The sequence below is a fragment of the Dama dama genome, chromosome 22 (assembly GCF_033118175.1).
Source record: "Dama dama isolate Ldn47 chromosome 22, ASM3311817v1, whole genome shotgun sequence".
Taxonomy (NCBI): Eukaryota; Metazoa; Chordata; class Mammalia; order Artiodactyla; family Cervidae; genus Dama; species Dama dama.
The window spans coordinates 10406126-10420157 of NC_083702.1; the positions used below are offsets into that span (position 1 = coordinate 10406126).

At 60.2% G+C, this 14032-nt stretch overlaps 1 protein-coding gene across 1 annotated transcript; it reads left to right on the plus strand.

The window, feature by feature from the left end:
- The first annotated feature begins 345 nt into the window (after window positions 1–345).
- Window positions 346–10650, plus strand: SOX10 (SRY-box transcription factor 10). Its single transcript, XM_061124047.1, has 4 exons — window positions 346–539; window positions 1058–1578; window positions 6374–6642; window positions 8884–10650. Exons 2-4 carry the CDS (start codon window positions 1142–1144, stop codon window positions 9585–9587), a joined length of 1410 nt encoding a protein of 469 aa, XP_060980030.1. The 5' UTR covers window positions 346–539; window positions 1058–1141; the 3' UTR covers window positions 9588–10650.
- The last annotated feature ends 3382 nt before the right edge of the window (window positions 10651–14032 follow it).

The window sequence follows — 14032 nt, forward strand, 5'->3', positions numbered from 1 at the left end:
ATTCCGACACCTGAGACAGAGTTTGGGGGTCCCAGGTGGGCCCAATTTTCCCCCAAGGGATACGTTGTGACCCTGCCCACCTGCCTCCACAGGCTTTCCCAGCCTGACCACCCCCACTCCGACACCTTCCCAGGATGGGCCTGGGGGCAGCCAACAGCGCAGGGAGCTGGGGTGGGGGGGCCTGGCGGAGGAGCCCAGAGTGTTGGGGATGAAGGAAAGCGCTGGAGGCTCCACCTTCTGCCCTTCCCTCCCTCCCTCCCTCCCCTCCCCCTCCCCCTCTCCCCCCTCCTTCCTTCCCCAGCCCTCGGCAGCAGCTCAGCGCTCAGTCAGTCTCAGGCTGTCCGGCCAGGGTGGTTGGTGGTGAGGATTCAGGCTCCGTCCTGACGAGGCCCGTGGCCTGAGGCTTGGGGGCCCCCAGCCCCTCCCAATCAGCCCACCAGCGTCCCCCACCCCCAGCCCCCGAGCTGGACCGCACACCTTGGGACACGGTTTTCCACTTCCTCAGGACAAGCCCTAGACTGGAGGAGAGGTCCGAGGAGGTGAGTGAGTGCGCAGCCCGCTCCTCCCTTCCCGGGGCCCAGGCTTGGGACCCTGCGGTGGGACGTGGGGCGGAGAGAAGCTGACACAGGCGTCTGCCCCCAACCCAGTTCCTCTTCTAGTCCTCCGTCGGGGGGTCAGGCGGAAGGGAAAAAGGAAAGGTGAGCGAAAAGGTGGGAAATTCCAGGAGCCAGGATCAGAGCAAAAGAAAGAGTCCGTTTTTCTTCCTTTCCATCAACAAACCTCCACCCAAGAGGAGGTTTTTCTTTTTTAAAAAAAAAAAAAAACCAAACCCGAACCCACCCACAGCAAGAGGCGGTTGGGACCAGGTGGGGGGAAGACATGGAGGCGGGAGCTAAGAGGCCGAGCCCAGGTCTGGCATGTGCGCGGGCCCCAGGGGCTGCGGTGGGTTTAGGGGCAGCGGGCCGGCCCCACCTTAGGGCTGTGCCTGAGTCGCGTGCCGGGCCGCCGTCGGGGCTGCGCGCACGCCGCCCATTGCGCCCTCCTTCCCGTCGTCCAGGTGAGCGTTGGACTCTTCGCCAGGACCCCGGCGGCGGGCCCCGGGGAGGCGGCCGAGGCGGCGGCGGCGGCGGCCGGGGGCGACATGGCAGAGGAGCAGGACCTGTCCGAGGTGGAGCTGAGCCCCGTGGGCTCCGAGGAGCCGCGCTGCCTGTCCCCGGGGAGCGCGCCCTCGCTGGGGCCCGACGGCGGCGGCGGCGGCGGCGGCGGCTCGGGCCTGCGAGCTAGCCCGGGGCCCGGTGAGCTGGGCAAGGTCAAGAAGGAACAGCAGGACGGCGAGGCGGACGATGACAAGTTCCCCGTGTGCATCCGCGAGGCCGTCAGCCAGGTGCTCAGCGGCTACGACTGGACTCTGGTGCCCATGCCGGTGCGCGTCAACGGCGCCAGCAAGAGCAAGCCGCACGTCAAGCGGCCCATGAACGCCTTCATGGTGTGGGCTCAGGCGGCGCGCAGGAAGCTGGCCGACCAGTACCCGCACCTGCACAACGCCGAGCTCAGCAAGACGCTGGGCAAGCTCTGGAGGTGAGCGCCCCCGACCCGCCTCCGGGGAGCTCCCGCCAGGCCCTCTACCCGCGGGTGGAATGGGGCGAGGCGCTCACGGCCTGGGCCCTTCTCCTGGGGCAGCCGCCTCCTCGATGGGACTGGACGGCCAGCTGAGGGATCGGGTCCGCCCTTCCCCCAGTACCCCCTTGGGGTTGCGCTCCCGCCGATCTACAGCGGCCTAGGCCCCGCTCCCTAGCCAGGGCACCGGGCTGGAAGGCGCCCCCTCGCGGTTGGAATTCTGCCGGTGGCAGGAGCTGGGGCCTGGGCTTCTGAGGAGTGGGCAAGAGTGAAGGTGGAAGGGAGAGAAGGCTGGTGGAGGCATCCACACCATAGTCGTGCACTAACCCCATTCCCGCAGGTGCCACTCAAGGGTGCCACTGCCCCCGGGTCAAAGGGGATGCGAGGGAAACGTCTGGGAAAGAACTGAAGGCCTGGCTGGAGAGGCAGGGAAACTGAGGCAGCCAGGTGGAGAACTGCAGGGCTGAGATGGGGGCAGACAAGGAATTCAGGTCCGGGTCTTTGAAAGGGTGAGGGATGGAGGCCAAGCAGGCCGCTGCCGGTCCCTGTCCTACCCCAGCCTCCTCCTCTGCACCCTTCTGAGCACCCCTCCTTCAGGCCCAGGGCTTCTTCATCCCCCAGGGAAGGGGACGTGTGGAGAGGAGACTCCCCCTCCCACCGGGTCCCAGAGCTGCCAGGCTGGTCTCTTCCCCTCCCTCCCTCTCCCAGTCCAGGCGCCATCTTCCTTTCCAGGGCCCCACCCAGGATTGAGTAACCTCCTACCCCTCCAGCCCTGGAGCTGAGAGCCCTGGCCAGGAGGAACGGCTGGCCCCTTTCCTACCCCGGGTCCCTCAGAGTCCCAGGTTCTCTGGAAGCAGCTCAAACTTTGGGGGAAGAACATGCCCCTGAGAAGGAAGTCGGCCTCACCTCTGGTCTGGGGTTTAGGCTGTTCCCTTGGGAATACGTTGTTGACCAAGGCAACGCCACCCCCTCAAGAAGTCCTGGGCAGCTCAGAAAGAGAACAGGGGTTCCAGAAGGTGAAAGTCTGCAGAGGTTATCTGATTCCCCACTGGACTGTCCAGGAGATAGGCCCAGGAAGGCAGAGGGACTGCCCAGGCCATGTAACAGCTGGTGGCGGAGCGAGGGCCAGAACCAGGTCCCCCGACGCTTCAGCCAGTGGTCTTCCCACACACCATCCTCGGTGACAGAAGTGGGTCACACCTCCCCTCTACGACACGGTCCGGAGGTTGTGGGGTGAGGGCAGAGGAGAACAGGAATGAGGAGCATCCGAGCTGCAGAGAGTGTCAGGGGAGCCTGCCACCCCTCCCCTTGCCGGCCCCAACACAGTGGAGCTTGGCCTAGAAGGCCAAAGGCTTAAGGTGGTGGAAGGAGCAGGAAAACCCCCAAGAGACCGAGAGGAATTCACATCCAGCCCCCTGGGCCTGGCCCTGGCCATGTGTTTGCTAAAGGCCTGGTGCTTCTTCCCCACCCCCCTCAGCACTCGGCTCACCCCAACAGGCCCTGGGCTCAGTGGTCAAACTGCTGCATGGACTCAGAGGGTCTAGCCTTGCCCAGGAGCAGAGGTCGAAGCCAGCTCCTCTGCCCAAGGTCCAGCCACATCATGGCAGGGTTTAGCCCAAGCCAGGACCCTTGGTGCCATGGGGCAGAGACGAGCAAGTCAGAGACAGACAACCAGGAGGGAGGCAGACAGGCAGACAGAACAGGCCTTGGGGACCATGAGCAGACCACAGTGTAAGCCCAGTGAGAGCATCAAAGCAAGGATGGACAGCCCCCCACCCACCGCTCCCCCACACTGTTGCCAAGGATATAAGGTTGGACCCTCCATCGTCCCTGTCTGTCCCTGTTTCCCCAGCCCAGAATCCCAGGTTGGGCTCCTTAAAGGGGCTTGTTCCTGACCACCCCCCCAGCGGCCAACCTGAGTTGGGGGGGGGGGGGGGGTGGCAGGCGGGAAACCAGGAAAGCAGGCACTGCTTACTCAGGGCCCAACCCCAGCGGTGGGAGGGTGACCAGACAGTGACAAGGATCAAAGGCTACGCCAACAGGGGGTGAGCTACCTGGATCCTGGGTGGGGACCCCGGGAGACCTCTGAACTGGGTTAGGCTAGCCTGCCTCTCCAGGGGCTTCTCCTGAAATCTGCACCCCACCCCCACCCCCCACACCGGCTCATGAATCTCAGGCTATCAAGAAGGGGGATGGCTAGCTGGGCAGAACTGGCAATCAGGGGCCCTATACATGAAAAGAGAAAGACATGCAGACAGATTGTGTGGGACGCTGGAAGGGGGTCGATCAGACACACCAGCGTCCAGGTCCTGGCTCGCAAGTGGCTAGGGGAGTGTGCCAACCACTAACCTTCAGTGCCCGCCCAGGAAAGGCCTGTTAGATGTTGATCTCATGGTACTGGGGGAGGCAGTGTATTGATTGACCCACCTGGGGAGAATAATTAGAGCCAAGAGACAGAAAAGGTGGGGTCACAGGCTGGAACCTCCCCGGACCCTTAGGTAAGCCCCCACGGGAGCAGGTAGAGCAGAGCCAGTGTGCCTCACCGTGGAGGCGCCCCCCTCCAGTTGGGGATTCCAGTTTGGGTGGGGAATCAGCCCACCGCCCCCCCTCCCCATTCCAGACCTTGGAGACCCAGAGGTAAAGAGCAAACCAGGTGTGTAGTTAGAGCTGTGGTGACACTGGAGTCAAGATGAAATTTGGGATTGGGTTTCTGTGGTAGGGGAGGACGGGTTTGGGGTCAGGAAAGAGCCTGAACAGAGCTGAAACTGAAGGTCTGGGTGCAACTGGGGTTGGGTTTGGGGGTGAGATTGGTGTTGGGCTCGTTAGGACTGGGGTTGGGGCTGGCAGACCCCACCCTCACCACCTCCCCCGGGTAGGTTTCTCTCCAAGTTAGGGCGCTGCTGGGAACTAGCGCTGGGAGGCGCCAATGAGTGCAAGTTGGAGTCTTCCCTCTCTTCTAGCCTGTGCCCCCCACTCGCACTCCTCGCCCCCTGCCATTTTCTTGTGGATTCACATCTGGTTGCCAGTGGGCAGAGGGCACAGGGAAGGTTTGGGGTGGGAGAGGGAGTGCAGGGTCCCCTGCCATCCTGGGAGCCTCTGTGCCGGGGCCACGGCTGGTTGAGGTGCCCCCACGTGCCACCTCCCCTCCTCACCAGGCATCCACCTTTGGGCCTGTCCCACCTACCCTGGGCTGGCTGGGGGCGGGGGAGAGGGCGCAGCTGGGGTCAGAAAGGCTGCACCCCACTCCCAACCCCTGATGGTCTGGGGTCCCCATCCCATCACTCAGCTAGCGGGGCCCTTGGAGAGAGCTGGGCTGGGCTGGGCTGGGCTGGGCCATGGCCCGGGGGGGAGGGCAGCCGAGCAGGCTAAGCTGGAGAGGAATGCCGCTGCCCGCTAGGAGGTGCCTGGTATGACCACCCCCTCCCATCCTGGGCAGGGAGGGCCCTGCCTTCTCCTTGACTGGGTGAAGAGGGCACCCACGGAGGAGGGGGGTGCAGCTGGAGAGAGAGGCCCTTTGGGCTAAAGGACAGAGCTGCTCCTGGAGAGTCCCTTATGTCTGGGGGTCCGGGAATCTGTTTCTTTCCCTGAGCCCCTCTTCGAGGCATCCTTCCTGCCCTCCTCACCAGAGGCACCCCAGCCCTGAACTCCCCTGACCCCAGCCCTGGCTGGAATCAGGTGGGTGGATGTACGGTCTACAGGGGCTGCATTTCACTGGCTGGGCTCAGACTGGGGAGAGGGTCTCAATGCCCCCGTCCAGGGTCTTGGAAGACAGGAGCTTCCTTTACCTTCTTTCCCTCCCTGGACAAGGAGATACGATCGCCCCGTGAGGTGGGGGTCCGTACGTAGTGAGGGGCACACGCATCCTGCCCGCCTCGGCCCCACCACGCTGGAATTCACAAAAATGACTCCAGAGTTGAGGGGTTCCACCGCAGGTCCTCTTGCCCACCACCCCACAGGCAGCATTAGAGTTGTACCTGTTTCTCAAGGTGCCGCCCCCATCCCCCCAATCCCCAGGTCCCATGCACAGTGCTTCACGCCATTATCTTGGCCACTCCCACACCTAGAAGTAGGTATTATCCTCCTTCTGTAGGTGAAGAAACTAAAGCTCAGAGAAGTGACTTGCCCATGGTCACATAGCTGGGAAGTAGCAGACACTGGGCTCTTCCTCCTGTTTGCACACCTCCAGTCCCAGGGAGCTCACCCCCTAACGAGGCAGCCAGCTCCACTTGCAGACGGCTTTGAAGAAAGAGTTTTTGGTGGCTCAGAGGGTAAGGCGTCTGCCTACAATGCGGGAGAGCCGGGTGCAATCCCTGGGTCGGGAAGATCTCCTGGAGAAGGAAATGGCAACCCACTCCAGTATTCTGGCCTGGAAAATCCTGTGGATGGAGGAGCCTGGTAGGCTACAGTCCATGAGGTCGCAAAGAGTCGGACACGACTGAGCGACTTCACTTTTCAAACTGAAGGACGCTCTGTGCCTCTTGTAAGCTCTATTCTAACCCCATCCTCAGGGACTGCCTGGAGCGGCAGGGTGGTTCTCTCACACGCCAGTCCCTGAGAGGTTTGGGGGCAGAGATGGCTGCCCTCTGAGGCTGTGGTGCTTTGGGCTCACATCCTCCAGTCCCTAGACCAGACAGCACGACTCCCACCCGGGACCCTGCCCGCCAGTCTCCCCCAGCCCCCCGGGCCTCATTTCTTCCAGGGCAGGCACTCATGGTGGCCCCTCTGCTGTCTCCCCACCCCAACCACCCCACCCCAGGCTGCTGAATGAGAGCGACAAGCGCCCCTTCATTGAGGAGGCCGAGCGGCTGCGGATGCAGCACAAGAAGGACCACCCAGACTACAAGTACCAGCCGCGGAGACGGAAGAACGGGAAGGCGGCCCAGGGAGAGTCGGAGTGCCCAGGCGGGGAGGCTGAGCAGGGCGGGGCGGCCGCCATTCAGGCCCACTACAAGAGCGCCCACCTGGACCACCGGCACCCGGGCGAGGGCTCCCCGATGTCAGACGGAAACCCCGAGCACTCCTCAGGTGAGCCTGGAGCTGGGAGGAGGCTGTGGGCGGCGGGGAGAGGCAAAGGCTGGAGCAGGACTTGAGATCCGAGGCTCTGGGAAGGGCTGGCCAGGCTGTCGTGGCCCGGCTGGGCTGCAGGGGCCCACTGGCAGTTCAGAGCAGGCTCAGGTGTCGGGGGAGGCGGCTGAGCAAAAGGGCTCTGGCCAGGACTGCTAGGAGGGGGCACTGGTTCGGGGTGAAGAGACCCGTGAAGGAGGCCAATGGAGGCCAGTGGGCCAGTTACACCAGAGAAAGGTGGGACAGGACGATTCTGAGAAACGGGAGGGCAGAGCACATTGCCTCTCCCCCACCTCCCAGTCTGACGGGGGAGACACGGCATGTGATGTTGCACGGAGAAGCCAGATGCAGGGCCTCCTATTTCCTTCTCATTGGTGATGAGCGCAGCTCACATTAATTGAGCACTTACTGAGTGCCGGGCACTTTGCTACTTGCTTTATGTATGTTCACTCATTCAGTCCATCTAAACTGTGATGAGGCAGCCACACTGCCGCTCAGACCTCAACTGTGTGGCAGATCACTCTCATGCTACAGAGTAGACTCTACAGAAAGCTGAGGGTAACTTGCCATGTAGCTGAGGGCTCCAGGGCCTCTGCGGGCACTTGTGTTTGTAGCATACAGAGCACCATGCTTGGGGCCAGGCACATGGCAAGTGTCAGTGAGCAGAGCTCTGCCTTCAGAAGACACACTCCAAGTCCTCCTTTGTGCCAGACCTGGAAGCAGACACCAGGCGTCCAAACGGGACGCCACGGTCCCTGGAGCCTCCTGTCGCTTCCCATGGTCCGTGGTCCCTCAGGAGCCCACATCCCTTCTATAGAGGGATGAGCAGTGATGAAAACACGTGAATTAAGTACAGGAAGAATCAAGGGCACGTGAAGCCCATGCAAGACCCAGAGGGGGCATGACCTGTAGGGAGGAGTCACCCCCCGTCCACCCAGTCAGTCTCCAAAAATATCCAGCTGCCCACCAGACTCTGGCCAAGGAGAGCTTCCAGAAGGAGGCCATGTCCTCAGCTGCTTGGTATCATCTCTGTTTTACTGATAAGGAAACTGATAAGAGAAGATAGGGGGTCAGCCCAGGGTCACACAGTAAGTGACAGAGCAAGAATTCAAACTCAGAGTCCAGATCTTTTCAGCACAGGATTCAGCACTGCCTCTGGTCTGATGGAGGCGGCACAGACCTGCCCTCAAGGAGCGCCTAGCTTGCTAGACCAGCTACTCCTCCTCCCCGAGCCCTTCCCCACGTCCCCAGGGCAGGGCGAGCGGCTTCCTCCACTGGTCTTCTGAGCCCCTCACCCATCCTCACCACAGCACCTGTGATGCTGCCCTCCAGCCCTGGGTGGGTCCGTGGATCCCCCCAACCAAGACCAGGAGCTTGTGCAGACAGGAGCCATTTGACTTGTTTTGTATTCCCCTATGCCTGGCAACCGTGCCTGGCACTTAGTGGTGCCCCCTAAGTGTTTGCTGAATGAACCTGGGAAGGGGCAAATGGGCAGACGAAGGAACAGGGTAGCACAGGTCACTCTCGTCAGTACTTTCCAGGGTGGGCAGGGAGAAGGCAACTGGAGGGATAGTGGGGCCGCGCGGTGCGTGATGGGAGCTGAGAGCGTGGTTGGGGGCGCTGGGTGGGAGGGAAGGTTTCCTTGAATAAAGGGCACTTGAGGGGGCCTTCAGGGCCCGGGGTGGCAGAGGTGTACAGATGACCCAGCCAACATGATAAGGGCCAGAGAGGTGAGCAGGGTGGGCAACCAGCAGAGGCCGAGTGTGCTTAAGAGAGCGGGCGAGCCAGGCCTACGGGCCAGACCCCATTGGGCTGCACAACTGAGGAGCGCCGGGAGGGCACCCGACTTCAGCTGGTGTGAGGAAGCACCTTCCAATGGGGAAAACAGAAACTTGCTCAAAATGAAGCAGGCCTCTCCGGGAGGGGGTGGGGGCGAGAGAGGGGAGTCCTATCCTAGTAGGAGAAAAGACTCATTCCTAGGACTGGGGAATTTCATAAAGGACTGGACATCAACCCAAGATCATTACATAGCCAAATGCCACCACAGGCCGCCCTGAACATGTTAAAACGAACAAGGCCACGCCGTGATGGATCCTCAGCCTCCTGGAGGCATCACGTCTGAAAGTGAACCATCAGCCGCTGACCTCTGTTCCTGCTTCCTCTCTCTCTCTTTCTCTCTCTCTGTCTCCCTTCACCCTCTAGGCCAGAGCCATGGCCCGCCCACCCCTCCGACCACCCCAAAGACAGAGCTGCAGTCAGGCAAGGCAGACCCCAAGCGGGATGGGCGCTCCCTGGGGGAGGGCGGGAAGCCTCACATCGACTTCGGCAACGTGGACATCGGTGAGATCAGCCATGAGGTAATGTCCAACATGGAGACCTTCGACGTGGCCGAGTTGGACCAGTACCTGCCGCCCAACGGGCACCCGGGCCACGTGGGCAGCTACTCGGCAGCTGGCTACGGGCTGGGCAGCGCCCTGGCTGTGGCCAGTGGACACTCTGCCTGGATCTCCAAGCCTCCAGGCGTGGCTCTGCCCACAGTCTCGCCGCCTGGCGTGGACGCCAAAGCTCAGGTGAAGACGGAGACCGCAGGGCCCCAGGGGCCCCCGCACTACACCGACCAGCCGTCCACCTCGCAGATCGCCTACACCTCCCTCAGTCTGCCCCACTACGGCTCCGCCTTCCCCTCCATCTCCCGCCCCCAGTTTGACTACTCTGACCATCAGCCCTCAGGACCCTATTATGGCCACTCGGGCCAGACCTCTGGCCTCTACTCGGCCTTCTCCTACATGGGGCCCTCGCAGCGGCCCCTCTACACGGCCATCTCTGACCCCAGCCCCTCGGGGCCCCAGTCCCACAGCCCCACACACTGGGAGCAGCCGGTATATACGACGCTGTCCCGGCCATAGAAGGGGACCCCACACCCCTGTCACCACCCGTCTCGCCCTGCCCTTTCCCCCAGCCCTCGCGCCCTCTTCCTCGCCCATCTCAGGCCCGGTGGCGGCAGAGGAGGAGGCTGCAGAGGCTGACAGCTGAGGGGAAGGCCTTCTGTCTGGCTCACTGCCTTTGATGACCCCACCCCATCCTACCCAAGCTCTGGCCCAGGCACAGCCCTGGGCTACTCGGCTGGGCAGAGGAGAAGGAGGTAGCTTGTTGCCCCTAAACCGAAAAAGGAGGGGCTGTACCTTCCCCCCCAGGAATGACCCTCAATCCCAGGATCTGAGCAGGCCCCGCCTACCCTCCTCTGGGAGGGTGAAGCACCCAGGGTCGGTCGGATGGGAATCGGAGGCCTGGCCACCCCTGTCCTGTGTTTCCTCTTCTGCGAGGAATAGGGGGTCTGACCTAACCCGTGAAGCCAGGCCACGTGTCTGAAGAGCAGGGCCAACCAGAAACCTGCGTCAGGGACTGGGACAGGCTCCGTCTGCCCCTCAGGGGGCTGAGGACAGCTTTGAACCGCCTCGAGGGAGTGGGGGTGGGATGGGGGCTCAGAGGGAGGTCTCCTCAACCCTTCAGTGCCCCCCTCCCCTCCTGAACACAGGAAGGAATTGGCACAGGGGCCCTCAGATCCATTTCGGTGCCAATAACCTCGTTCTTTGTCTGATGGAGCAAAGGGCCAGGTCCCACTCCAGGACAACCTCCCGACTTTGAGGCACACCCAGGACGTGAGCAGGCCGGGACCCCAGGAAAGGATTCGGAGACAATTCACAGAGCCTTCCTCCTGGCTCCCACCAGCCCCCCGCCCCCCAACCTCACCAGGCTCTGTGGTCCTTGCGCTCTCAGCCCCAACTCCTTGGGCTTCCCAGAGAGTTAGAGCTGCTCAGGCCCAAACCCTCAGCTCCAAGGGGAGACCCAGGGCCCAGCACCCTGGTTGCTGGCAGCAGGCTGAAGACACTAAACTCCTGACATGTACATGCTGCCCTGGCCTTTTCCCCTTTGCCTCCCAGTGGTATTTGAATAAAGTATGTAGCTCTCTTCTGCCCCCATTTTCCTATTCTGCAGCCCTCCACCCCCAAGTCCACATGTAACTCATTACCGCCCCCCCCCCCCTTATTTATCTCAGTAGCTCCCTCTATCCCCCTCCCCTCTGCTAGGTACTCCAGCCCCTATTAACTCTGCATTAAACATTCCACATAATAAAATTAAAGGTTCCGGTTACCTGCTTGGTGGGCCTGACCTGGTCTCTTATCCCTGCACCCTGCTTCTTCAAATGCTTTCTGGAAGTGCTAGAGGGTAGAATGCAAAGGACAGATAATCCAAAGGTCCCCTCTCTCTTGCCCAGTGCAGTAGCTCAGGACAGCTGGCATCACAGTGGGGTCAGCGGGTGCTCAGAAGTTAGGCCTCAGACTGGAGCTCTGCCCCCAGCCCAGCGGTGTCCACACCTGCAGGTGGGCCACTGGGCCGGCTCAGCTGGGACTCAGCATGAGTGCCTTCCAAGCAGCCCATTCTCACCCAGCAGAGAAGGGGCCTTGCAAAGACTTCAAGGAACAAGTATGTGAAAGGTAGATCAGGTCTGAGGTCTTGCTGTCTGCAGTCAGTAGGCCTGGTCCTTTAGGACGGGTGAGTGGGCCTTCTCGCACTGTACCTTCCACTTGCCACCTCCCCCAGCAACACAAACACACACAGGTCCACACCAGGATCTAGCAGCTGCCCATGTCTAAGTATAAACTAGGATCGCAGACATACCATCTAATCCTTTGGGGCTTCCCTCCCAAAAGCTCTTTGCTCAGTAGAATTCCAACCTGCACTCTGGGACCCGGCCTCCTCCACCTCAGGGACAGGGGAAATCTTTTCTCTACACTCCATCAATGGACAGCTCTGATGGCTAAAGTCTCCCCTTCCACCCAGTTCATAGAGACACTAATAGCTCCCATGTACTGGGTGCTCCCTGGCCAAGTGCTTTACATCCTTCTGGCCTATGAGGGAGTGAGCCCAATCGTTATCCCCATTTCCCAGACACGGACTTGACACTTTGAGAGGTGGGTGCTAAGAAGTGCTGGTACAGAATGTGAAGCCAGCTGACTCCAAACCTTGCACCCTTAACCATCGTCTCTTCCACCTGCCCTACTTCCACTTGTAATCTGAGGCCGTGCTTCCTTCACGGCTCCAGACCAGCATCCCTAGATCCAGTATCCATTTCTTCTATCTGTGGGCTCCAGCCCCTCACCTCCTAGTCAGGACCTCGGGTGGGGGAGGGGGCACCAAGAACTAGCCCAGTCCTCCAGGGTGGGCAGACCGCCACCTGGAAGCTGTGTCCTGCAAGCTCTTCAGGCCACTTCGCCAAAACCGCTGGCTCCCATGAAGCGTAGTGGTAACTACAAATCCTTCCTCTTATAGATAAAACCTGCAGCCAAGTTGGACCACCCTGAACTGTATACAAGTGGTTTTCTGCTGCTTGGCTCTCATTGTATTGTAGATAAATGCAGGATTTTTTTACTGGTCTTGAACAGATTTCATCTTTTTGCATTTGACCATTTCCCCACCTATGTTAGATCCTTTGAATTCTGAATCCAATTTATAGCTCTCCTGAGCTTCATGTTTGAAACTCAAATATCCTCATTCAGGTTACTAACGAAAAAAGATTGGAATGAGAGGGACAGACCCTGTGTCCACCACCGAAAACCTCTCCATTCTATCATCTATACTTGGAAAGCTGTCCAGACAATTCTGAATCTAATTATGTCACCCTGAGGTACCTGCCTCTCTATCACAGCCACACAGACTGCCTAATGCTTTGTTCCAATCAAGATTCCCTGTATCTGTGGCATTCCTCCAACCTACCAGGCTGGTAACCATTGGAAAAAAGAAAATTCAGTTCACTTGGTGATATCCTTAGAAACCCCATGCTAGCTCCAGAATGTTTTTATTACCCAAGTGTTTTCAAATATGCAATAGCCTATTCTAGAATTTCATTAGGGGGTCAATCAGTTATGCGCTCCTACTTCTTACAACCTCCCTCTTCCTCTATTGAGAAGCAGGACATTAGTCCATTTCTAGCCTGTCCAGTGTTTCCTATGTGCTCCTGTGTTCTCTGGGATTGTGGACGTGGAGCGGGCAGGGCAGGTAGGAGGGGCTACATCAAAAAGATGAAATCACCACCTGCATGACCTCAACGAGACTGGAGAGTCACTGGGGACACGGGAGGAGAGGGAATGGCCTGCAGAAGTCAGAAGACATGGCTTGTGCTCATTCCTTAGACCTGAGATTCCAGATGAGCTCGGGCCTCAGTCAAGTAGTGGCTCCGCAGTAAACAGAGAAGGGACAGGTGTATCTGGAGAGGGTCGAGGAGATGGTGCCCTGGCTGGGCCAGCTGAGTAGTGAGGGCCTGACTCTGTGAAGGGGGAGAATGGAGGGGGCAGGTGGGAGGGTAAACACCCCTTTCTCCATCTCTCCTCTACACCCTATCCCCTAAGGGTTAACCCCCTCCCTCCCCCAGTCCCTCTCTCCTCTGCCACCCCAGCCCCATCTCCCTTTAATCACATCTGATACTGAGCGGCCCAGCAGGAACAAAGAGACCATTTAGAGAAACGGGGCCGAGAAAGTGACCCCCGCACTCTGGGGCGGCCGCCTGGATGCCAGCACAAAGGCGGCATTTCAGAGCTGAAATTTCAGCACCCAACTTGATTAAAGGATTCCACAGGCTTGGAGGAGGGTGGAAGGGGGTGCGAAGTCCACTGCTCCCTGAATTAACCCTTCTCCAGAGCAGCCAACACCCCTCCCGTGCCTGGGGACGCTCATCACTTCCACCCTGTCCAGGGTGCACCCGCCCCAGGGGCCTCGCCACTTGCAGAGGTCAGGCAAGCCTGGCTCTTCCTCTTCCTGGAAGTGGGGGCTGGCAGCAGACTGAAGGTCAAGGCTGGAATATTCAGGGAGATGGGTTTCCTTCCCATCCCTATTGGTGTCAGTACACATCCTCTCCTTGTTGTCTGCCCCCGAACCCCAAGGGAGGGAGGAGCCAGTGTGATCAACTGAATTTAATGTCACGCCTTGAACCCAGAAGCCCTGCTGCCCTGCCCACCATCACCCCAGCACCCATCCTACTGAAGGCCCTGGAGGGATCAGGGTCCCCACACAGAAGAGAAAGGAGAGGGTATGGGTGTGGCAGACCAGATGGGTGGGTCATGGAGAACAGACTGGCGTATGGGGAGTGGTCTGACAGGTGGGGAATGGGAGGGGTGGTGCGGCTGGGATGGGCAGGTGTTCGGCCCTTGCTCCAGCTGCTGACTTGCCCAGTAGGGCTCTCTCGGGGAGGGCAGGAGATCACTGCATCCCCAAGCTTCCTGCTGGGGGCACTGGCTCCTGAAAGGGGATCCGAGCCCATGATAAGAGGCTCGAGGCAGGTCCTTAGGAAAACAAT

Coding starts and splice junctions, on each gene's coding strand:
- SOX10 (XM_061124047.1), top strand. CDS start 1,142: ATGGCAGAGGAGCAGGACCTGTCCGAGGTGGAGCTGAGCCCCGTGGGC. Junction 1,579..6,373: donor ACGCTGGGCAAGCTCTGGAG/GTGAGCGCCCCC, acceptor ACCCCACCCCAG/GCTGCTGAATGAGAGCGACA. Junction 6,643..8,883: donor AAACCCCGAGCACTCCTCAG/GTGAGCCTGGAG, acceptor TTCACCCTCTAG/GCCAGAGCCATGGCCCGCCC.